The 23,358-nt window shown below is 47.0% G+C and overlaps 6 protein-coding genes across 6 annotated transcripts; 2 read left to right on the top strand and 4 right to left on the bottom strand.

Moving 5' to 3' along the window:
• Window positions 1-1,680: 1,680 nt before the first annotated feature.
• F5891DRAFT_1130371 (uncharacterized protein) lies at window positions 1,681-5,879 on the bottom strand (the record flags this gene model as incomplete). The annotated part of the gene is given in 23 exon segments (XM_041364515.1): window positions 1,681-1,818; window positions 1,838-1,841; window positions 1,871-2,048; window positions 2,104-2,234; window positions 2,284-2,342; window positions 2,395-2,611; window positions 2,663-2,703; window positions 2,751-2,825; window positions 2,880-3,024; window positions 3,073-3,180; window positions 3,234-3,255; window positions 3,305-3,355; window positions 3,407-3,586; window positions 3,639-3,771; window positions 3,824-3,971; window positions 4,023-4,707; window positions 4,769-5,057; window positions 5,104-5,150; window positions 5,200-5,317; window positions 5,367-5,469; window positions 5,523-5,610; window positions 5,663-5,684; window positions 5,718-5,879. The coding sequence occupies 23 exon segments, from the start codon at window positions 5,877-5,879 to the stop codon at window positions 1,681-1,683; spliced, it is 3,144 nt and encodes a 1,047-aa protein (XP_041221716.1).
• A 1,927-nt stretch (window positions 5,880-7,806) lies between these two features.
• On the bottom strand, window positions 7,807-8,037 carry F5891DRAFT_925014 (uncharacterized protein; the record flags this gene model as incomplete). The annotated part of the gene is made up of 1 exon (XM_041373858.1): window positions 7,807-8,037. A coding segment is annotated over one exon (231 nt), but the record flags the coding sequence as incomplete, so codon positions are not given.
• Window positions 8,038-10,163: 2,126 nt separating this feature from the next.
• Window positions 10,164-11,983, top strand: F5891DRAFT_609216 (uncharacterized protein). Its single transcript, XM_041372449.1, has 9 exons — window positions 10,164-10,397; window positions 10,453-10,485; window positions 10,536-10,708; window positions 10,755-10,837; window positions 10,895-11,104; window positions 11,162-11,297; window positions 11,350-11,437; window positions 11,566-11,648; window positions 11,939-11,983. Exons 1-8 carry the CDS (start codon window positions 10,245-10,247, stop codon window positions 11,596-11,598), a joined length of 909 nt encoding a protein of 302 aa, XP_041221718.1. The 5' UTR covers window positions 10,164-10,244; the 3' UTR covers window positions 11,599-11,648; window positions 11,939-11,983.
• A 4,133-nt stretch (window positions 11,984-16,116) lies between these two features.
• Window positions 16,117-18,505, bottom strand: F5891DRAFT_609260 (uncharacterized protein). Its single transcript, XM_041372450.1, has 10 exons — window positions 18,256-18,505; window positions 17,861-18,194; window positions 17,734-17,807; window positions 17,593-17,681; window positions 17,464-17,544; window positions 17,027-17,415; window positions 16,706-16,972; window positions 16,568-16,654; window positions 16,476-16,520; window positions 16,117-16,425 (listed from the first exon to the last, which is right to left on the bottom strand). Exons 1-10 carry the CDS (start codon window positions 18,354-18,356, stop codon window positions 16,180-16,182), a joined length of 1,713 nt encoding a protein of 570 aa, XP_041221719.1. The 5' UTR covers window positions 18,357-18,505; the 3' UTR covers window positions 16,117-16,179.
• A 1,475-nt stretch (window positions 18,506-19,980) lies between these two features.
• On the top strand, window positions 19,981-21,328 carry F5891DRAFT_1193376 (protein kinase; the record flags this gene model as incomplete). Its single annotated transcript, XM_041367729.1, has 4 exons — window positions 19,981-20,086; window positions 20,140-20,369; window positions 20,420-21,073; window positions 21,131-21,328. The coding sequence occupies 4 exons, from the start codon at window positions 19,981-19,983 to the stop codon at window positions 21,326-21,328; spliced, it is 1,188 nt and encodes a 395-aa protein (XP_041221720.1).
• A 643-nt stretch (window positions 21,329-21,971) lies between these two features.
• On the bottom strand, window positions 21,972-23,102 carry F5891DRAFT_1055356 (VIT family-domain-containing protein). Its single transcript, XM_041362656.1, is given in 4 exon segments — window positions 21,972-22,043; window positions 22,063-22,305; window positions 22,359-22,789; window positions 22,845-23,102. 4 exon segments carry the CDS (start codon window positions 23,069-23,071, stop codon window positions 22,006-22,008), a joined length of 939 nt encoding a protein of 312 aa, XP_041221721.1. The 5' UTR covers window positions 23,072-23,102; the 3' UTR covers window positions 21,972-22,005.
• Between the last annotated feature and the right edge of the window lie 256 nt (window positions 23,103-23,358).

The raw sequence follows: 23,358 nt of genomic DNA on the forward strand, positions 1-23,358 counted from the left end.
ATCCGTAGTTTGTTAAGCATCCCTCCTTGATAATTTATTTTCCATGTTCGCTCATCCTGCATATTTTATTGCCCTGTGCAGAATGTGAGTCATCTAACTCTCATAATGTGAACCGTGTCAATCATTTCGACTGATACTTTCACTCTATAGGATGTGAGTGTGTTTCAATCGCTAAGGATTCTAGCCGCATCATTCCTCGTGTGTATTGTGTTCGCAGAATGTGTGTTAATCATATCATGTCTGATATGATAGTACTCTGCTGATATGCAATCTTATTTAGCTCGTACGTCCATGGATGCCAAATCTTCACTATTACATAGTGACGCTCATCTGGTTTCAACTCCTGACAGTTTGTAAGTCACCTGAACGCAGCAGTCATTGTCTACAATTTGGTGGTTAATGATTCGCAACCGTCACGTCAACCAAATAGAACGTGCGTCTCTGTATATTAATTTGCCACCTCATAATTCTGACATTCCTTTTCTGTAGAAGGCACGTACTTTGCTCTGTGGAGTTGATGCTTATACCGACACTTTCAACCTGTGGCTAGGCCGAAATCAGGCTACATGATATTCTCATCGTTCTTCAGCCTTTGGTAGGTTGGTTTTCCTTTGCATTGATTCTCGGTACTTAAGAGTGTGCCACAGGTCGCGAAGGGATCGATGTTCACTTCTGGGGTGAACATAATTGTCCAGACTGGCATCGGTTAGTTTCTCACTGCATGACCAGTTGTGGTCTTAATGACAACGAGCAGCTACTATTATCGTACTCGAGTACTCCGCCTTTTTCGCGAACGACTCGGAGGACTTGGAGTTCATGGAGTGTGCCGTGGACTACTACCTGAAATCTCCGACAGCTGTCGTAGTGGAGCAAGGAGCGAAAGAGATTTCTGGTCAAGGCTACGACGGAGAGGAACTAGAGAAGAAGATTCTTGAATTCATCCTTGAAAATCGCTTGTGTACGTCCCTCGCATTGCTGTGAACCTGAAAGTCGAAGCTTACTGATGACCTGCAGCAAAGGACTTGAAAGTAAAAAGTAGATGATACTTGAGCCGAGTTTCCTGTTTTTCCCATTCTATGCGGTCGTGTTGTGTACGACACCAAGCAGGTCAGCTTCGACTCTTGAGTACTTGAGTGCTGAGTGGTGCAGACTGATATTTCCTTGTTTTCGATGTTCTTTCCCATGCTGTGTACTATACTTGGCAGTCTAGTTTCAACTGCAGCTGGGCGCTGCAGAATACGTCGGGTTTCAACACCCGTTTTCCGGATCTTATCATACCGCGTTCTGTTTTGTGCTATGTAGTCGCGCCCGCCAAATGATCGTTATTCATTCTTATTTTCAATCTTGAGAGCATGAGAATTCGAGACCTGGTTCGGTATGCTTCAATGCTGAAGAGGACGGACATGGTGACTGACAACATCGTCGATGCTCATCAGGACCGCACGCAGCCCGGCCGGGGGAGTAAGTCACGTACATGAAAATCCGCGAGAGCGTGGTAGACTTAGAACCGCTACAAATCATCCAGAAGGCAATCAAATTGGTATGAACTACACTGATATTGAGGAATGCGGTTTTGCCTTTCTCCGTGACCATTACATAGATGATAAATCAACAAGTCCAGTACACTTGTAAATACAGAAAAAACCCTAGAGCTCCAGTAGAACGCAAACAGTCAACGGCTCAAACCTCTGTCGCTATCACAGACATCCCCATACCATCAATATGATACTGCTCGCCGACCAGCTCTTTGACAGCAACCATCAGACGATCGAGTCGAGTGATAATTCCAAAGGTGGTAGAAACGCCAACGCAAATGTTCTGAAAACGAAGTATGTACAACTCTAGAATGCACAAGAGATGAGAGACTTACAAGTACTGCAGATTCTCCAACGTGTCCACGGTGAGCGTCCGTGGCAATCCATAATCGTCTTCCGACTCTTCATGCACCACGTTCAAACCATGACGCCTGAGCATGAACCTGTCGAGTAATGGGCATGGGGTGATTTGAGGCAGAGGAGAGCCCGTGTGCAGTGCATTGGAGATCAGACCTGGGAAGGGAACATCAGGTTATCGCAGATAAGAGACCATGATCCGAGAGCATACTGATGACAGCGAGTACATCGCCCTGGAAATCCGAATCAAGCATCCGGGTCCGGCGAAGGAAGGCATGAGCCCAAGCGGGTTCCAGATCATGCACTACGGACATCAGATGACACAATTCATACGCGATTTGCCTATTTTTGATTGAAAAAGACAGGATAGTCATAAGATATAGGTACTCACGTTTGAATCTCCAATATCTTGAGATACCTCTCAGCAGGCCATTTTCCGCGCAATGAAAACTAGTGAATCAACATATGTGGGGGGGTCGATATCCGGAATGTTAGTGCTCACCTCGTATATGACATTCTCCTTCAGCACGAGCGATCGTTTGAGTTTGCTGCGGATGGCTAACAAACTCCGGACTGTGATGGTACTGTCTTTATCCGCGTGTGAGTTCGCGTAAGACACGACCGAACAGTAAATCGATCCAAGTTCAGCCGATGTTGTAGCCAGCGTTCGGCGCTGATACGAACGGATAGTAGTTGACGGAGGGAAGTGGGAGAAAATACTGAGATCAGGATCAATGACTGTTAAATGTGCAATCAGGGAAATCCCTCACCCCGCAGCTAAGACACCAACGGTGACTAGCACAAAACGACGCTTTATTGCATGTAAGCCAAGATATCGAGAAAAGCATACAGACTTACCCAAGCCACATCAAAACCCCATCCTGGCGACGAAGAGACAGTCAGATGAGTATCTTCATATGAATACCCCACAACCTATACCAAACCATCAGTTTTATTCACTCAATAATGTAAACTTTCAAATCATACCAATGCCGTTGTGACCCATATGATCAAATTCGTCATGGGCGCGATAGGCCAATACAATCGAGCAAAGAAAAATGACGGGTAGCAGACCGCACACACAGCTGCCAGTCCATAAGGGTTGCCTCGGCCGTTCCCTGCGGAAATATACCTGTGGACCGATGAAAATTCCGGAAGATTGTTCGAATCTGCGACGTACCAAATGACCGTACCAATCAAACCGCCAGCGAAGGTACTTATTATCCTAGCTATTACACCGAATGTTGTGTCTCCGCGAAAACGCGCTAAAGTAAGTTGAGCCATGAAGCTTTGAGAGTGTCAATCATTCTAGCATTGCAGAGGAGGAAAGGATTAACGTACACGGCCCAGACAAACTTGTTTACTTCAAGAATTATCAGTTCAAGATCAAAAGCACACACGCCCTGACTAACCGTATGCAAACTCTGCCGAAGTCTTGAGGAAAGATGGGATAGCAAGGATCACTAAGCATATCAACAGTCAGAAAATCAGACGAAAAATAAATGATTGCTGACCTGTTAACGTTGCCGCTTTCAGGGCGAAGAGCATGTTTCCACCTCCGATGCTGATAACGGCGCGGTAAATCCAGTTCATCACCCTTTCAAGTGCATTTCTTGGGGGAAGGGCATCGGGATCGCGTTTCACTGCCTTTCCGAGGTCCGTCATCCAAGTAGGGTCTATACCTGGAATCGTTTCTGTACCGGAATGTTAGTAGCTGTAACCACAAAAAAGCCTGCAGCAATATACCAGGATCCTCGTCGTCTTCTTGTTCGTTAATCTCATACGGTTCCCATGTTCTCCAGGTTAACAACTTCGGCAAGGAAGGAAGCCATAGTTTGGGCTTTTCTCTTTGCGTTTCGAGTCGAATGATTTCTTTGAGCTGCGCGTGATTTAACATTCATCACCAACCTGATACCGAAGAAACAACGCACCATGTCTTGTAATAGTGCAGCAAAATGCAATAGATGGTACTGGTACACATAACAATGGAATAGATACCGATGGGGAGGAACATCGTAGTCACTAGATGTATCATCGCTGCGGTCAAACATTGGACGATATGGGCCCAAAACAGTCAACCTGTCTCGACCACTCAGCAAAAAACAGCGTAAGAACACATAAACCACGTACCTCTTCTTGGTTAAGAATTCATCTAGCTCCCTTGTTAACTTTTCAAGCAAATCCTCATACCTCTGAACTTCTTCTCTGTGGTGTTGCGCCTTATCTTCATTGTAGCCCCTCAAAAAATCGAAGCTAAACCCCCCAACATTGCCTATCCAGGCTCCAGATATTCCGAGTACTTCTTGGCACACACTTAGAAGGTCCTGGCAGCTGTCGCTGAGTAGCTCATTTGCTCGAGCGGTAAAGAAATTTGAATCCGGATGCGACAAATGTATCGCCTCCAAGTTCAGATACTTTTGCGATTCAAATACACCTACGGCTGTTTCTCCAGAGTGCTTGGGCACCCGAGAAAGCGCCAAGTGCAGCAAAGAGCTGTGCAAGAGTGTGTGATGGGCGTGGTGTGAGCGCGAGTGCTTATACGGACGGGGCAAATGGAGGGGTGAGGTGGAATTGGCAGGATATGACCGTGCGTGGGAAGACAGAGGCTGGTGGTGGTGAGATGGTTTGCGATGCCTGATTTCCTTGTCAGCGGAGGGTGCGTGTCTCTCTTCTGTCGTCACGGAGGAAGGTCCATCAGGTCGAGGAGAGGGGGATCTGGGATGCACGGGTGTTGCGGGGTGGGAGACAGCGGGGGTGACAGGGAATTGCTCTCGCGTCGGATGGATGAGTGTAAAGTATACACCCATGCCATGCACTCGCACCATAAGCTTGCGCACGATCCCGTGCATTTCATTGTAATCGGTAGGCGCGAGGACGTGCGTAGATGATATCAAGTTTTAGTAATCGGGAAGCAGCTGCGAGCATAGGTAATGTATTCTCAGCTTTGTTTGCTGTATCTGTGATTTGTTTGTAGGAGAACGCAGATGAGGTGACGTCTTCGAGGAGATGAGACTTGTGCAATGAGATAGTGGTTGCAAGAGGCGTGACGGCTCCCTGCATATACGTTGTGAATTGAGCAGATACAGATTGGGGAAACACGAGAATCGATATGATGAGGGAGATCGCAGAGTGAAAGGCCAAGGGAAGAATGATCATTTGACCGATCTGGAGCCTGGTGAGTGTACGTTTTCCGAAACGGAAAACGTGTTACCTTGTAATATGGATAAGGAAAAAGAACCGCGGTCATCAAGGAAATGTCTATAGTCAATGAGCTCCAAGAAGGAAAGTGCGCATGAGTGATGCGTACCAACACATATACACCCAAACACGGAAGCGGGGAGGAAAGGTCCGGGGCCTAATCTAGCCTTGATGTACAAGAAGAAAGTACTTCCGATGAAAATGAAAACGCCGATGATAACAGAGGGCTTTGTTGCACGCGTCAACATATAAACTCAAATTGAAAAGGAAACTTACACCCGCTTCGATGTACTCTCCTGTGATGATAGTGCGTATACTAGCGTCTGGTACGGTCTGGATGCGAGCTAAGCTAGCAAACATAAGACCCAAGCAAACCCAGCTAAAAGGGACCATTGTGTCAGCGAAGAAGTAAGAGAAAGGAGTAGCACGTACGCCCAACCCAATGCCACAAAAATGAGTACGATTATTTCTCGTTCCAGGACTGCTATGAAAGGATCACTAGGGGGTGACAAAAACGAAGCTATGTGATGTCAATGCTATAGCAACAGTTAACAGAGATGAGCGCTACAGACCTATTATGATAAGGAAGGCTGCCTTCAAACCATGTAATCATTGAACGAACGATACGATGATAACAACGCAACACACCTGCCCCAGTATATTCTCTATTGAGGGAATGATAAACACGACCACAGCGATCCAAGCGGCAAGAGCGCTTCGAATGACGGGTTTCCATTTGGACCAAGTAGAGTTGGCTGGTATCCATCGCAAGCTTTGTGGTAGATTCATCGTCTTGCTGGCTGGCTGTTTGTGATCTGTGTGAACAGAGGAGTCGGATACGTCAGTATTCTTCTCTATGTCGCTCGCCGGTCGTTCATTCCTATCCTCGTTCGACTGCCCATGTGAAGGCTGGTTCGTTTCTGGTTCATTTGTAGAATTTGATTTACTGAATATTTGGGGTGGATCTGTCTGTATGCGAACTTGAGGGCGAGATGGTGGCATGCTGGCGAGAGTTGCTGATCAAGTTAGAGACCATAAATTACCTCACCTTGCTCCGATTGTTTGACGATCATACTTACCTAGTATGGAATACGACCAACCTTATTTCAAATTTCATACCGAAGAAATCAAAACTCTCTCACATATAGCCTTCATTTCGACGACACCCCGCGCGAGTCCATGTCATATCTATGCTCTCCGTCTGTACATGTGAGGTCTATGCAAACTGGATGAAAACTTACGTCAGTGGGCTGCTCGGAATAGAAAGGTCGCCGCACGATGTCACTGTCATCCCGTCAGGACCCCCTGCAAGTCTCCCACGCTTGCCCGTCTCAGAGCTGTCCTTATTCTGTGTTCGCCTATTACCTGCCTGCCTGCCAATACCATATCGTTGTCTGCAGCTCCCAATTCACGGCTCCCTCCAAGTGACTATAACCGTGACAGTGAACTGACGAGATTAGCATAACGGGTTGACCCATCTAGATAGCGGGATGCGATGGTGGCTGATGATACTTAGACTAAACAGACCTCAATTGACCGCCCGGAACTTTCCGCAAACTCTCCGATCAGACTCGGACATGTCCCCAGACGTTACAAGTTTGGCGCGAAATGTGGTATAGCCATTTCCTACACGTCTACGTCACTCGAATGCGTCCGTGGTTATATACACCGGATTGTACTCACAAACGTCACGATGTACTAAATGATATCACAATAACGCAGCAAATACATTACAAACGTCTAAGCATCATCCGGTACAAGAGAGCATCATAAAGCCTTTGTCAATATTGTCCAATTTCGTGAATGTTCCTTTTGATCTACATCAACATAACAGCTCCGAGTCCATCGACTAAAGATCCGAAGCACGCCAGAGACCTCAAAAGCAATCATCAGTAAGTCCATTCGTGAGCTCCCCCCTCCATCCAGGAAGCCGAGGAACCGGAAGACGTGGGTGCTAAGGTCAGACCAGGTGTGCAGAACAGGTAGGGAATGGCGGAGAGTTCCATCGGGGTATCGGGTTTGGGATCAAGGCGAGCGTAAGCGGGAAGTATAGTGACTGAGGTATCGAACGGAAAGATCGACTCCTTGACAAGTTTATCTAGGGCTATTTTCGGGTAATCTAGCTCGCGCAAGTTAGTACAGAAATATTGGATCAGTACATGTACAGCTCTAATATGTACAACCGAAGGAGTATCACCTTCCATGGGTTTGCAAAGAGTGCAAATAAAGTCGGATATGTCTGAATCTCCTTGGTTACAGACTCTGTGTGATGAATCTTTACTGTAGGGCGTGTTATCGGCGTCTTTCTGGTCGTAAATGCTAAGGCTTGGTGCTAGACTGTTGCAATGAGGGTATATGCGTCGCTCAGACACAAAACGCGCTTCAAGAGAGCATACCTGTAGAGATCTTTGCTGTAACCGACACCTGCGTCCTGTTCGGCATCTGTCTCCGGAGTGAGGGTGCGTGAAACTGGCGACGAACTTCGAGCTTCATAGAGCAGATACGGATTTCCTTGCATAGGTTCCGGAGTCATAGACATAGCAGACACAGAAGATCTCCGAGACATGCACGAGTCAGAATCGTAAGCACCGGACGAAACGAGCGAGTCGTCAAAAAGCGAGTCGACATCGGTCTTATCAGAGAAGGTAGGCGACAGAAATGGAGACAGCAGCTCTCTCTTCACTTCAAGCGTCACAGAAACAGATCCGAGTCGAGGCTCCAACGAAAGCTCGTACGAGTCGTTCGATATTGGCCGTCCTAGTTTCTTCGCCTGCGATTTGCGAGCGGAGAACCATTGATAGACGCGCAACGGACTTACGTTCCGCGAGACGGCCCATGCATGTCGCGAAGCGACTGTTGGAACGCGGGGATCGGATTTCCAGATGGCCCAGAGCTCTTCTCGGACGGCTAGAGTTAGACATGGAACAGGGGCTTTTGGAGATGGAGACCTGTCTTCGTGAGGTTTGGATTTGATGGCATAGTATGCTTTGCTTTTAGGTTTGGGAATAGAAGGCTTGTTGATAGCTGGAGCGGTGTGTGGGACAGAAGAGTTCTGATGACTTGGGATCGTGACCTCTGACGTTTCGAGCTTGACGGTGGGACGAGACATGGGTTTTGGATTGCAAGTCGAACGGAGAGGGTTGGCTGGAGCAGTTTTTGTAGACTGCATTTTCTTTGATCTTTGTCGGAGACTAGAGGAGTGAAAAACACAATGGGATACCGAAAACTCATGTTACAGCCGGCCCTAAACCAAACCGTATATGCTCCTGGTTGCACATGTCATTTTTCTCCAACTCATTTATATGGACTCGCACTATTGTCCCCCTGCGATTCAACCGTTTTGCTTGCAGGAGTCTACCGCTAGTCCCAGAATATTGAGCGTCTCAGCTGGAGTGCGCCCTCGTACGTGGTACGGTCTCAAGACGTTAGGGAAGCTTTCCTTACCAGAGTTGCTACAAAACACTTTGTATTCGAATTTTCATCTATATATTACTAGCACATATGTTATGATTGGAAGTTTGTTCAAATTCCTTGCAAGTTAGTAACTGGACCGAGCGAAGACTCTTCTACATGCGGGCGATGATTCTGTCTCAATTTTGCAAAGTCTCAGGCTACACGTTCGATGTCTTATTCCTCTCCAGGATCGATATCCGACTCTTCGATATCTGGCAAATGAGTATCCAGGCATGGTGCTTATACTATATTTCCAGTTCAATTCAGCGCTCGCAATTTCTTCCTTTACACTGTACAGACGCTGCTGAACGAAGTCACTGTCTACTGCCCGCAAAAGGCTATCATATCCTACGGATACAACAGTTGCTTCGCCCGGTTTATTGACCACGTCATTGTATATGACATGGGCCACCACAACGATTTTGATTTCGCCCATACCATTCAGCCAGCATTCAACGCTATGTCCCTCAATTCTGTCGACGTTTTTCAAAATGGCTGGATCCAAGGCATACTGTCACACATTTCTCAAACTAGTGAGTCTTGGCTCGCATCGCGAGTCATGGTATTCACTGTATTCTCGCCAAGGCATGCTGTTATGTACGTTCCAGGCGTAGGGTCATGTATTTCATCACCCACATCACGACAATTGGGGCTATCATCTATATGATCTCAATGTGATCTCAATACCGTCGAAAGACACATGGGAGCTTGCTATGAACCAAGAAGGAGCCAGACTTAACGATATCACTCATCACAGTAGGAACCAGGGCGGGAAGAGTCGAACAAGAGCCCAGTCAAACGATGGCGCACCGAACCGGATGCCACTGCAACTCTTGAGGCTTGTCCATTCTCTTCATGAGTCAGTATCCAAGGATTCTCGGGGTAGAATTGGTCACAATCCAGAAAGATGCATGCCAGCCCTCCGAATTTACGTGTTTGTTAGCCGGTACGTCTTCTTTGATACTTGACAATATACGCGCCAATTCATAAAATGTGATAGACGGTTGGACTCGTCCGCGTCCGCGTACCAGACCTGCACCCTGTCTATGGATATACGCAGCCGGCCTTTCCCTCAGTATTAACCAGTGTGGTCGACGTTCGATTTCACCCAATACGCACGGCACATGCTGCTCCGTCGCCCCTTAGTTCATACCCAGAACCACCATCTTCCGGGGGAAACTCCAAACGCACAGACCCTGTCGAGCACCACGGGATATCATCCATTCCAAAGGGTGTCTCACATCCCAACATACTCTTATTTGCTCCCAGACTAATCTGAAAGCCCTTGGAAGATCAAGCTCACCTCCATCTACAGATATTTCTGACATCACTGTTTTTGAGCTAGACGGGTAGGTAAGAGCGAAAATTTATTTATTTTGTCGTATTCTGATTATTCATTATAGTTCATAATTCTATCAACGTTCACATTATTCGTCATTTATTGAGTAATCCTCGTGCTTTTTGTACGAACAATTGAACAGTTGCAACTTCGTGTCTGTGCGAGGCTATAATCAGTTGCTTGATACAGGGAAATAGATAAGAGATAGACGCCGTGTGTAGCTGTTGTATTGAAGCCATATATGTAAGAGCCCTTGCTTCGTGTTCGTTCGTTCGTTATCATATCTCGCCACCATCTCGTTCTGTACCACAGTACAGCTTTCACGATAAACTCTCCCTCAAAACGCAAATCAAGATCTAACAATGGCAAACATCAACCCGGAGCAAATCAGAAGCATAATCGGGCGCTTTCGAGTTCTGATCATAGGGAGAGCAAACGCAGGCAAAACAACCATCCTTCAGAAGGTCTGCAACACCACAGATCAACCAGACATTTACGATGCCAAAGGAAATAAGGTGCGGGTGATGATCTATACCATCCACGCGTCTATCGCTGATCAACTGTGGGCAGATCGATGCTGACGTCGTGAAAGCCTCGATCAAGGTGCGTGCATCATCTACCCTATGGGCATACATACGCTGACGGATGCTCAGCGTGGAAACCACGACATCACGAACGAGATGGTGTTCAGGAGCAGTCCTGGTTTCGTCTTCCACGACTCTTGCGGGTTCGAAGCGGGATCTGAAGGAGAATTTGAGAGCATGAAGAGATTTGTCTCAGAGCGCGTACACGCGACGAAACTGGAGGAGCGACTCCATGCCATCTGGCAAGTAACTCCCCTCTGACGTTCTGCGCTTGTTGATTGCCATCAGGTATTGTATTCCGATGGACGAATCCTGTCGGACATTCCAGCGGTCGGAGGAGAAATTCTTTTTTGACTGCGACACCGGGCACGGTGAGCTTGCCACTTCGTTGTCAGTTGTCGTATTCGGACTAAATGTTCGATCTTCAGTTCCCGTGATTGCGGTGTTCACCAAGTTCGAAGCTCTCCGTCCAGTGGCGTATGGAGAAATCAAGAAGGAACTAAAAGGTGTATCTGCAGAAGAACGGTCAAAAAGGATAGCCCAACGCGTTGAAGAACTATTCACTAAGACAGGTGTTTGTGATCGGTTGTGCGACCCTGAAAACCGTACGCGTCCTAAGTTCTATGTGCGCTTGGAGAGTAAGTGGTTTAGATTGAGTTGTCCCATATCGAAGTTGATGTTGGTGACCCTCCTAGATATGAACAAGCCGAATACAAACTGCAACGTTCTACTGGAACGCACCACTTTCGCATTGGACAGCGAGGAATTGCGGTTGTGCTTGGTGTCGACACAACAATCAAATCTGGAGCTTTGTATCAAGTGTGCTGTCGCGTGAGTCTCACATTTTCAAGTCACATTGTTTTTTCATACCAACATCGTTTAGAATCCTCGTTGGTCGTGCACATAAGCTGTTCGGGCTCGACTATGAAGTCTATCAGTACGATATTGCTAAGTGGTTTCCGCATCTCCAAGTAAGACGAACATTCATTTAACTACACAATGCCTGGGTAATGGTGCTCACGAATGGTAAATATTGGAGCTCTAAAATTGCGGACATTCTGATATATTTTCCTTGATTGTAGTTGTGCATTGAAAACAGCGGGTAAGATCATGGTTTACGAAGCTCGAGTAGCACAGGCAACGCTGATGCCTTGTTACTGCTCGCCTGTTGACAGTTGGTAAGTGCTTTGAACATTTCTAGTCCTCGACCCAGGCTCATGATCTCCATCCCTCGCTGCTGCTCGCCTGTTGACAGGAAGTGAGTGCCTTGATTGTTTCTAGTCATTGAACCATGCTCATGATTCTCACCCATCGCTGCTGCTCGCTTGTTGATAGACAGTAAGCGCCTTGATTGTATCTAATCCTCGACCCATGCTCATGATCCCCATCTCTCGCTGCTGCTCGCCTGTTGACAGTGGGTGAGTGCCTTGATTGTCTCTGATCCTCGACCGGTGCTCATGATCCCATTCCCTCGCTGCTGCTTGCCTGTTGACAGTGGGTGAGTGCCTTGATTGTTTCTGATCGACATGCGTTCATGATCCCCATCTCTTACTGCTGCTCCTCTGTTGACAGGATGTAAGTGCCTTGATTGTTTCTGATCCTCGACCGGTGCTCATAATACCCATCCCTCGCTGCTGCTGCTGCTCGCCTGTTGATAGGGGGTAAGTGCCTTGATTGCTTCTGATCCTCGACCTGTGCTCATGATCACCATCTCTCGCTGGTGCTTGCCTGTTGACAGGAAGTAAGTGCCTTGATCGGTTCTGATCCTTGATGGGTGCTCATGATCCTCATCCCTCGCTGCCTGTTGACAGATTGTAAGCGCCTTGATTGTATCTAATCCTCGACCCATGCTCATGATCCCCATCCCTCGCTTCTGCTCACCTGTTAACAGGATGTAAGTACCTGGATTGGTTCTGATCCTCGACTGGTGCTCATGATCCCTACCCCTCACTGCTGCTCGCCTGTTGATAGGGGGTAAGTGCCTTGATTGTTTCTGATCCTCGACCCGAGCTCATTATCACCATCCCTCGCTGCTGCTCCCCTGTTGACAGATCGTAAGTGCCTTGATTGTTTCTGATACTCGACTGGTGCTCATGATCCCCATCCCTCACTGCTGCTTGCCTGTTGACAGGAAGTAAGTGCCTCGATTGTTTCTGATCCTCGACCCGTGGTCATCATGATCCCCATCTCTCGCTGCTGCTCGCCTGTTGATAGGAAGTGAGTCCCTTGAATGTTTCTGATCGACACGCGCTCATGATCCTCATCTCTCACTGCTGCTCGCCTGTTGACAGCGGGTAAGTGTCTTGATTGGTTCTGATCCTCTACCCATGCTCATGATCCCCATCCCTTGCTACTGTTCGCCTGTTGACAGCGGGTGAGTACCTTGATCAATTCTGATCCTCGACGGGTGCTCATGATCCCCATCCCTCGCTGCCTGTTGACAGATTGTAAGTGTCTTGATTGTTTCTGACCTCGACCGGTGCTCATGATCTCTATCCCTCGCTGCTGCTCGCCTGTTGACAGCGGGTAAGTGCCTTGATTGGTTCTGATCCTCGACCCATGCTCATGATCCTCATCCCTCGTTGCTGCTCGCCTGTTGATAGTGGGTGAGTGCCTTGATTGTCTCTGATCCTCGACCAGTGCTCATGATCCCCATCCCTCGCTGCTACTCGCCTGTTGACAGTGGGTGAGTGCCTTGATTGTTTCTGATCGACATGCGCTCATGATCTCCATCTCCCACTGCTGCTTGCCTGTTGACAGGATGTAAGTGCCTTGATTGTTTCTGATCCTCGACCGGTGCTCATGATCCCCATCCCTCGCTGCTGCTCGCCTGTTGACAGCGGGTGAGTGCCTTGATTGTTTCTGATCGACATACGCTCATGATCCTTATCTCTCACTGCTGCTTGCCTGTTGACAGGAAGTAAGTGCCTTGATCGGTTCTGATCCTCGACCGGTGCTCATGATCCCCATCCCTCGTTGCCTGTTGACAGATTGTAAGTGCCTTGATTGTTTCTGATCCTCGACCGGTGCTCATGATCCCCATCCCTCGCTGCTGCTTGCTTGTTGACAGCGGGCAAGTGCCTTGATTGGTTCTGATCCTCGACCTGTGCTCATAATCCTCATCCCTTGCTACTGCTCGCCTGTTGACAGCGGGTAAGTCCCTTGATTGTTTCTCGTCCTTATAATCCTGATACCTTTTTGCCCCCCCACCTGTCGATAGAAAGTATGTACCTTTCATTGTTCGTCATCCTCAACCCATGCTGACAATCATTGCTGCTCATCTGTCGATAGGAGGTAAGTGCTTTGATGGTTTTTTGTCTGCAATCCATGTGGACAGGTCTTACATCTTGCTGATCTTTTTGGCAGGTGGTAGGTGTCTTGATTATATCTTGTATTGCAATGATGCTGAATAGTATAATAATGGTGACTCATTTTCATAGACTGATGTAAGCATCTTCCATTTCATCACACGAGTCAGCTCATCATTGCTCATATAATGTGTAGTTCGTTGAGTATCCCTCGATAACTTATTTTCTATGTTCGCTCATCTTTCGTATTTTCTTGCCCTGTGCAGAATGTGAGTCATTTGACCCTTATCATGGGAGGCATTCAATCATTTTGACTGGGTCTTCCACTGTCTAGGATGTGAGTGTGTTTCAATCGTTAAAGATTCCAGCAACGTAATTCCTTGTATTTATCATGAGTTCGCAGAATGTGTGTTAATCACGGCCCATCTGATGATAGCACTCCAATGACAAACAATCTTATTTAGCTCGTACGTCCATGGATTGCGAATCTTCATCATTGCACGGTGATACTCATCTGGTTCCAACCCCTGACAGTTTGTAAGTTACTCCAACACAGCAGTCGTTGTCTACAATCTGGTGGTTAATTATTCGCAATTATCATGTCAACCATATAGAAGGTGCGTATCCATTATTAATTAAATGTCAATTTGCCACCTCATTATTCTGACATTCCTTTCCTGTAGAGGGCAAGTACTTCGTTCTGTGGAGTTGATTCTAACACTCACACTTCCAACCTGTGGCTAGACCAAAATCAGGCGAAGTGGTTTTAGCTGTGTCCTTCAGCCTTTGGTCAGTTGGTTTTCCTTCGCATTGATTCCCGGCACTGTAACGGTGTGCCACAGGCTGTGAAGGGATCAATATTCACTTCTGCGAACAGAATTATTCGGACTGGCATCGGTTAGTTTCTCACTGCATGACCAGTTGTGGTCTTAATCGCAACAAGCAGCTACTATTATTGTCCTCGAGTACTCCGCCTTTCTTGCGACCGACTCGGATGACTTGAAGTGCATCGAGTCTGCCGTGGAATACTACCTGAAATCTCCGGCAGCTGTCGCAGTGGAGAAAGGAGCGAAGGAGATTTCTGCTCAAGGCTACGACGGAGAGGAACTAGAGAAGAAGATTTTTGAGTTCATCCTTGAAAATCGTTTGTGTATGTCCTTCACCTTGTTGTGAACCTAGAAGTCGGAGCTTACTGACAGCCTGCAGCAAAGGACTTGACAGCAAAGAAGTAGATGATGCTCGAGCCAAATTTCCTGTTTTTCGATGCGTTTTTCTCATGCTATGCGCTCGTGTTATGTACGATACCAAGTACGCCAGCTTCAACTCCTGAGCGCTGAGCAGTGCAGACTGTGATGTTTTCTTATTTCCGATGCTCTTCTCCATGCTATGTACTAGACACTCCAGTTTCAACTGCTGAACGCTACAGACTGTATCGGGTTTCAACACCCATTTTTCGTATCTTATGATATCGCGTTCGGTTTTGTCTTTTATAGTTGCGCCCGTTAAATGATCGTTCATTCTCATTTTCAATAATGATAATTCGAGAACTGGCTCGTGTGCTTTAATGCTGAAGCAGAGGGGCATGACGGCTCAGAACATCGTCGATGCTCGTCGGGACAGCATGCAGCCTGGAGAGTAAGTTATGTCATGAAAATCTGGGAGACCACGATAGATCTAGAACAGCGATGTGCGATTGTCTAGTTGAACATAATTTCATTGTCTCGACGATGTAAGGCGGCTGTTTGAGTTCGAAGGGGAACTGATCGAGACCCGAACGAAGGACGCGACTGATAGAATGAGTGAAGGGGAGTTGTTCACTGAGGATACGTAAAGTAAGGACATGCTTTTATATCTAGTGAGTGGCTACGACGGTAACTGCTATAGCCGGTGAGGTAGTACTGCAAATCGGTCCGGTACAACGGGAATTCCGTAGCCAGAGCGGTAGCGATCCTTACAACGAAGGAGAAGATCTCGGACAGAAAACCAAGATGACAGAAGGTGACACGAACGCGGTATATATCGATCGAGGCATTGACAACATCATGAAGCGTAGGTATGCTGTAGACACTACAAGGTAACGCCTGAATACTAAGTTGAAGTCGGATGGGAAAGGTACTTATAAGGTGATAGAGGCTAGCAGGCACTGACGCACGAGGAAAATGAATGATGCCGACTGCAATGATTCCCGAAAGCGCTGTACGTATGCTTACAAGTTCAACGTTAACATTCAGCGCTAGCGCCCAGCCAAGCTTGAGACTGACTTAGTAACTTACACATGCAAGTAACGTTAAAGAACTCAAGAATATATAATTCTATAATTCTACATCTAAACATTTGTCTCATAATAATCAAATTATTGTACTGCAATGTGAGCTTATACGGATGGCGAAGCCAAAGATTCCTGCCTACGGAAGTCCACCGGGCTGGCTTCTGAGCAACCGCCGCAGGCCTGTGTGTTTTATAATATATGAAAATGGCCATGCAAGACGCCGCCAGAATCCAGATCCTGCCTCGTGGAACGGCGAGTGAGACTGGAATGTAACTACGAGCCATGCAGTAAGCACAGTAAACACAATAGAAACTAGCGCGTAATGTGACAGGGTTTCCGTGGCATCGTCGGTGATTTCCTTTACATTCATACCAAATACTGCCTGAAAGAAGGTCATTGAACATATTGTCAAGAGACCGAAATTAGGCGTACCGCAACGAAGCTGGCAGGGAGGAATATCATTGTCAGATAGGAAATCTATCGAGGTATTTAGTATCGTCAAGCTAATGGATACGCTAACCTGCCTGTTTCATAGCGGCCGAATCACGGACTGTTGCTATTGTCAGATCTTGCATCCGTCGACTGTCAACAAAGTTCACGGTCGCTTTAGCCTGGACATCGAAGTTAATAGTGCTCGAATCTGGCGGAGTAAACACACGAACGAGGTCTGTGATATTTGTCAACTGGAAGCCTAGCCTGTCAATTTCAGAAAGGAGGTTATCGCATTCCTTGCGCATCACTCTATTCGTGTCCCTTCTTGCATGATCAGTAAATTTGGGAGACTCCAGAACGGGATTCGGCGTGTTCCTGATGAAGGTCACAGATTTGCGGAAATCCTCGAGAAGTGAAGCATAGTGGAGGAGTCGAGCCTGGATAGTGTGCAACTCAGTTGTGAGGTTGTTATCATTTGTCGATAGTCCGTTTATTTCCTGAATGATGACATAACTGAACGACTGAACGACACGAGCGACAAAGAAGCGTACCAGCCAGTTCATGTGAGTGTACAGATGGTCCAAGGATTCGTCCCAGGCGTAAAGCGCATACCAAAGGATAGCCAAGAAGACTAATGATGGATCCTTAGACTGTTCGAATATCTTCTGCCAATACACGCTCTCTCCCACTTTCTGGACTAAATTTTTCAATCGCTCTGCGGTTGTCCTATTCCACTGAGCACTTGGGTGGTAAGATATGATAGTACTACCACTGGGGTCGGATGATCTTATCATGTGTAGAGCGAGCAGGTCTTCAAGAAGGTACTTTTCCGCCGGCGAGCAGACTGAAACAAACATGAAGATACGACACCAAAAATGGGGGAAGACTCTACCAGAGCGAAGACGAAGTGACTCTTGCGTGTCTATAGCTTTTTCACCGCCTGGACAACTATTAAGTTATGTTTTCCTGGAGAGCTTAGCAGACGCACAGGAGATGTGCTTATTTTGCGAGGACATGACGGGCTTGTCCCATGGCGCCGTGCGTACAAAGAGCAGTGTTACCGTAATGTCTGCGATAACTTAAAAGCGCCATCGGGTAAACCATGGAGAGCACTTACGATCTCCTTTTTTCTTGACAACTTCTTCTTGGTATCGAGAAGGGATCCAGTTTAAGGAGGATGTGAAAAAGCACGGTTCAATGTTGTACCTAATTGATGTTCAACCCAGAACGCATATCTAAAGAAATGAATCTCTAGTACCTTGTTCCCAGCATCTGGAGTACGGGATGTTTCATGTTGTCGACGAGCAACACCCGGAGACGAAGACCTGGTGGCTGTAGGGAAGACGGGTTAACTTGGCCCTTAACAAAGTACGACCATGCTTCACCTCTATCTGCAACTGATCCCAGAGCTGACTTATAGCGCTTTCATCAACCTCAATAGATGGATCGGTGTCCTTAGCCGACTTGAATTTTCCGGATTCAAGTACATCGACATAATAGATCCTGCATTTTTCTCGAGGGTCCCTGGAACAATTCTCGACCATCTTACACCGTGCAACTCGATCAGCGACCCAGTTCCCGAACAAGTTTTGAGGATATCCCCTCCACTTCCATTGCTCCACTGATTCTTTGGTTGACGGAACAAGTTCGGTTTCCAAAACAATGTCCGATTCAAAGTCCATCCATGGCCAAGGTCCAGACGGGGCAGCATGTCGATATCTGGAAAGATACCATCGACTCTGAACTCTAGGCTTACGAGTATAGAGTGGATTGTGCTCACATTGGTGCGGGTATTGTGGGAGGCTTACTGTTGTGCGTTCCATGACCAACGTTGCCCCAATGAAGGGTGCTCAGTGGAAAACGAGACTGTCTGCTAGTCATGGGTAAAGGTGAGGGAAAGAAGAGTCTCAGTCCATCCGGATGTGAGAAGGTAGGTCTTACTATATAATAGTTTTGCAAAGATGCTGGTGCCGTCAGCTGGGATCAAAGATGCTTCGTACAGGGTTTCGCTTGCGAGTCGCGAAGTAAACTCATTACTCATTATGATTTACGGCACCGTTATCTTGGCATGTTTAAAGGTCTTGATTACTAAGCTTGTGCGAAACGATCACTGACTCGGACTCGGACTCGTACTGAGTACTGATTCACTGCCAGTGGTAAGTATCAGTTACGCGGCAATGTGAGTATGAACCAGTGCGATTTTTATGTATCGTCGGTGAGGAATAACGTCGCTTATCATTCGGTCGATGAACCCAAGAAGGAGGATCGAATTAGCAATACTCCAGGATCCACGGCACATGACATGATGTCAAGACACTCCAAGTTCACGGTACATAGTACTCCCAGCTCGGACTCCCGGAGTCTGAGAACCATCCCAAACCGCTAGTGCATATGTATTCTTTCGGTGTTAAAGTCACCACTCTCGGGCCGCTGGAGACTGCCGCATATCGTGATATGGGTGTATCATCGTGGCGTCCAAGTTGTCATTGGAACGACTTTGAACAACGGCCACCCAGCGACTTCCTGGTCTCCCTCAAGCAGACCTAAATCAATCAAAACTGCGCGCCTTTCTCCTTGCTCCGAGTCGATGCTTGTCATTTTTTTCCTTGCTCATTGATTCATTACTCATTATGCGCAAAGTCACAAACGTCGGACCTAGGCCTCACGGATAAGCTTCGAAGATACAGGTAGCTATTCTAAATCAGCATGGTGCAATGATATTGCTGAACCCGTTATCCAGCGATAGTTTCAAAGTTCTGCCAACCTTTAGGCTCATCAATAGACTTCATACAGCCGCTCAATCACCATTTATTTGGTGCGCTTGATCCCCGTGGGATTCGACCTTGGGAATATCAAGGGAAGTTCGACAGTTGGCACCGGCCGGCACAGTCGATTATATTCTTAGCTGCAATCGCTTCCGGTTTAACTTTCTTGCCTCCGAGTTAAGCTAGCTTGCCAAGTAATATTCCGCAGCATGCGTATTTCTGCCAGCACTCCCGCTCTACTCCCGACATTACTCCCTACCTTTCAGCGCCTAGTATGTATTTGAAATAATCATATCAACTTGGGCAGTATTCATCAAACGCCATGCTTCTCGGGGTGTTACAGGGGACAGCGAGACCGCCAATCGTTGACGCCTTTTCGCACCTCCGAGTGCAAGTTAACACTAATATTAACCCGTTTTATCTGTACAATTATTTAGCCACCGCATAGCGAAAACAATCTTGTCAAGTCAGGGTGCATACAGATCTCGAACCCTCATCCGGATAATGCCGGTCTAGTCTGCTTCTGCTGCTGTAACCCACATTAATGAAGTTCTGTCATAGATCAAGCTCTCAAGATGCCCCACCAAAAATCAAATGTACGGCTTCAGAATTTGACAATTGTAATCGACGCAATGACAAATCCCTGGAAAGCGTGATACATCCACGACCAATTGGTTGTATTACGTCTCCGCACAGAACATGCTACTGTCGCGTGTTTACAACTTTTTGGAGAAACATCCATGTCGCCCGCAGAACCGCATACTACTGGAGAATTGATCTCTTCTGTTGGCATTCCTCATGTGTCTATCGACGTAGGGAACCTTATTTTCGGCGATTCTACGACAAGTGGGACTTATTTACGACGATGGCTTTGATATACTAACAATCTGCTTTTTCAGGCTTACAGCGATCATTTACTGTCATCAAGAATATAGGCGAGGGCTCTTTTGGGTCAGTCTTCCTATGTGACTGGCATGGAGAATTACCATATGAAGTGCCACCCTCTACGACTAATATCAATGGTGTCGCGAGGCCAGAATGGACAGGTATGCATTTGGTGGCCGTAAAGAAACTCAAGCGAAGGTTGCAACACGGTTGGGACGAGTGCCAGTACCTCAAGGAGTTCAAGGTTTAGTGAATCTTCTGGCAGCCCCATGCGTCCTGTTAAATTGATCATAGGCACTACATGCATTGACCCCCCATCCATGCGTCATTTCTCTCTATGATGTCTTTCTCTCAAGTGAAACTTCGGAGTTGTACTTCGTTTTTGAAGCTATGGAAGGCAACTTATACCGATTCATGAGAGCCCGCAAGGGACGGCCATTGGCCGCTGGCCTTCTGTCTTGCATCGTTAGACAGATAGCAGCTGGACTGCACCACATTCACTCTTCGGGTTATTTCCATCGTGATATGAAACCTGAGAATATTCTCGTCGCTACCTCGGGGTTCTTACAATCACAACCAGATGAACAGAAAGATGTCGCCATCATCTGCAAGATTGCAGATTTTGATTCTGCAAGGGAGATATCAAGCACTCCACCTTACACAGAGTATGTCTCAGGTCGGTGGTATCGCGCCCCTGAGGTGCTGCTCAAGCAGAGAGACTATTCTACGCCGGTAGACATGTGGGCCCTCGGGGCGATCATGGCCGAGCTGATAAACTTGAGGCCTATATTTCCTGGTACTGGAGAAATCGATCAGATACACCGAATCATCAAAGTACTTGGCGACCCTGCAGATTATGGCGTGGACAAACACGGAAGATCTTACGGAGGTGGTTTATGGCCCCTTGGCTTGGAATTAGCAAAGCGTCTTGCCTTCAATTTTCCTCGGGTTGGTATAATTGTGTATCCGAGTTTGCGGAGTATTTGACTCACTGTGATGCCTCAGACTGAACCGAGAGATATGTATACGATGTTCGACAAGAAAACCTCTCGCCAACTTGTCGACTGCATCTCTGGTCTCCTCAAGTTTGACCCCAGCTTGCGCCTTACTAGCCAACAGTGTCTCGCGCATGAGTATCTCGAGGAATGCCTGCCGGAAAATCTTCCTGGCGTAGTTCCTGGACTAGAAATCCACTCTCCATAATCTGTCAATAGCAAATGATCTACACAATGTCGGAACCAACTGTTAGTGAGTCTTTTATGATGCATGCTATTTATACTAATGCTCACCCCTTCATATTATAGAAACCGTCAGGCATGATATGGGCTTTGGAGTACACCGGAACAGTATATAGAGTTGCCTAAATTTTTGTCAATGTGTTCAACGCATCCCTTTCACCCATCTTTCCAAGCGCAACTAGTAGTGAACCTGAAGGTTCGAAGTCATCGCGAAGGTACTTGCTTCCACACTACGGGGAATAATGTGAGCGAAAGAATCGTTTCCGAATTCCCTATATCTTTCCGTGAAACCAGTTGGATAAAAAATGATCAGAGAGAGCGCGATGCAAGACACTTGCGTCACGGTGTCAAGGCGTGTGTCATTTTTTGAGAATATCGATTGATTATAAAGAGCCCAGAGCTCCCTCGTATTCAGTCACACCTGGGTCTGCTGATGTCAACTCTGTGGCTACTACTAGAAGAATAAGACCAGTTTCTCTACCCTTCATGCCCGTTCGCATTGTTCGCAATCTCATCCTTGCCACCAGTAGACCGTCAAACAGGGATCAAAGGTAAACATCTACCAGGACATGTGGGTGCCGTGTCTATATTCTCATATACTTGTATGATACAAGCTTTACATACGATGTAAGTGGCAAGTGGCTACGAATCTTCCAGCCATGCAACAAGAGTATAAGCTGCTGCATGCAGCGGTACCACCGACTAATAGAGTGCTGACTGCTCCCCATATGTAGCCTCCAACACCCTGCCCAGCACCCGTAACTCGAGCTTTCACAGCTCCGAATATCAACAGAACGATGCCTGTGACAATACAAGAGTATACAAGCGCTACATGCGCTTGCGGAACAAAAAAGTATGGAATGAGAGGAATGATTCCGCCAACCAGGTACCCGAAGCCAATTATCAGCGCCGAAGAGTATACTCGACGAATCGAGATTTCCTCTAAAAATGAAACAATGAATATGGCCGGTATTTAAAAGTAAAACAATACACACCCATTCCCTCTCCAAATTTGAGTAAAAACGGTGTCAGACCAACTTGGTCCTTCCATCTCAGCAACTGCGCTTCTTCGTCTGACGATGAACCGTTCGCACTGACTTCGGGGTCAAATTCAGCATCTCTGAGACACTTGGTGACCGCCTGGCATGTCTGCTCGTCGACACCTACGGGGACAAGTACAGCACATACTTCCCTTTCCATTTGTCCAACGCAGCTCCGTTGCACCCGAGCCGATATGTGGCGTCGCATGTAATGGCAATGATCCCGCTCTGCCGAAGATGCTAAGAAGCCACCAATGCCCATAGAAATAGCACCAGCGATGAGTTCGGCTATTCCGCCAACGACAACTAATCTTGAGGTGCCCAAAGATGAAAGACCTGCTGCTAGAGCAAAAGGGGCTGTCAAGCCATCTGAAAGTCCGATGATACTGCGAATCATCTCAATGTTCTGTCCGATATGATGAAACTGAGATAATCACTTACATATCGCGAATGATATCAGGATCAATAAGCGTGCGGTCATCGTCGTCTTTGAAGTCTTTGCAGCAAACGCCATCCAGAGGATCGGGCCTGTTACAACTCGCTGGCAGTGATGGGGTAAGTGTTCCATTGGCGTTCAAAGGCCGTACTGGTGGCTTAGTGTCCATGTTTCCTTCTCTATTTGGCAAGGAAACAGCAACTGTGCCATTTGGATTAGATTCTGAAGCCATTCTAAAAGACGAGATAGCGAGGCTGTTTTTTTGCAAGATTAGTATACAGCGAGATGAGTGGGGTTGACTTGAAGTGATACCATAAAGGTCCTTATAACCAGAAATTCTAAGAATCTAAGAAGTAGAACGGTTTCGGGACGTCAGAAAAACAACACACAGCGTATATGGGGATATATGTTCTTGTGAAGCTTCCGAGCATCTGTACAGCTTCTCGCGAATTGTATTAGAGACAAAATGCGTCGAGGGAAAGGCATCCGGAGTAGGGTGCGAGTAGAGATGATAATGCA

This window comes from Suillus fuscotomentosus (assembly GCF_016647785.1).
Source record: "Suillus fuscotomentosus strain FC203 chromosome Unknown F5891scaffold_58, whole genome shotgun sequence".
In the NCBI taxonomy this organism is placed as follows: Eukaryota; Fungi; Basidiomycota; class Agaricomycetes; order Boletales; family Suillaceae; genus Suillus; species Suillus fuscotomentosus.

What these genes read in the sequence shown, in the direction of transcription:
- F5891DRAFT_609260 (XM_041372450.1), bottom strand. Translation starts at nt 18,356, where the DNA reads ATGACTAGCAGACAGTCTCGTTTTCCACTGAGCACCCTTCATTGGGGC. An exon ending in TGACAAATATCACAGACCTC is followed by an intron (nt 16,655 to 16,705) that starts GTTCGTGTGTTT and finishes TTCGATGTCCAG; the next exon opens with GCTAAAGCGACCGTGAACTT. An exon ending in ATTCGGCCGCTATGAAACAG is followed by an intron (nt 16,521 to 16,567) that starts GCAGGTTAGCGT and finishes ATACCTCGATAG; the next exon opens with ATTTCCTATCTGACAATGAT.
- F5891DRAFT_609216 (XM_041372449.1), top strand. Translation starts at nt 10,245, where the DNA reads ATGGCAAACATCAACCCGGAGCAAATCAGAAGCATAATCGGGCGCTTT. An exon ending in GAGCGACTCCATGCCATCTG is followed by an intron (nt 10,709 to 10,754) that starts GCAAGTAACTCC and finishes GATTGCCATCAG; the next exon opens with GTATTGTATTCCGATGGACG. An exon ending in AGTGGTTTCCGCATCTCCAA is followed by an intron (nt 11,438 to 11,565) that starts GTAAGACGAACA and finishes CATTGAAAACAG; the next exon opens with CGGGTAAGATCATGGTTTAC.
- F5891DRAFT_1055356 (XM_041362656.1), bottom strand. Translation starts at nt 23,071, where the DNA reads ATGGCTTCAGAATCTAATCCAAATGGCACAGTTGCTGTTTCCTTGCCA. An exon ending in CCTGATATCATTCGCGATAT is followed by an intron (nt 22,790 to 22,844) that starts GTAAGTGATTAT and finishes GATGATTCGCAG; the next exon opens with TATCATCGGACTTTCAGATG. An exon ending in CAAATTTGGAGAGGGAATGG is followed by an intron (nt 22,306 to 22,358) that starts GTGTGTATTGTT and finishes TTTCATTTTTAG; the next exon opens with AGGAAATCTCGATTCGTCGA.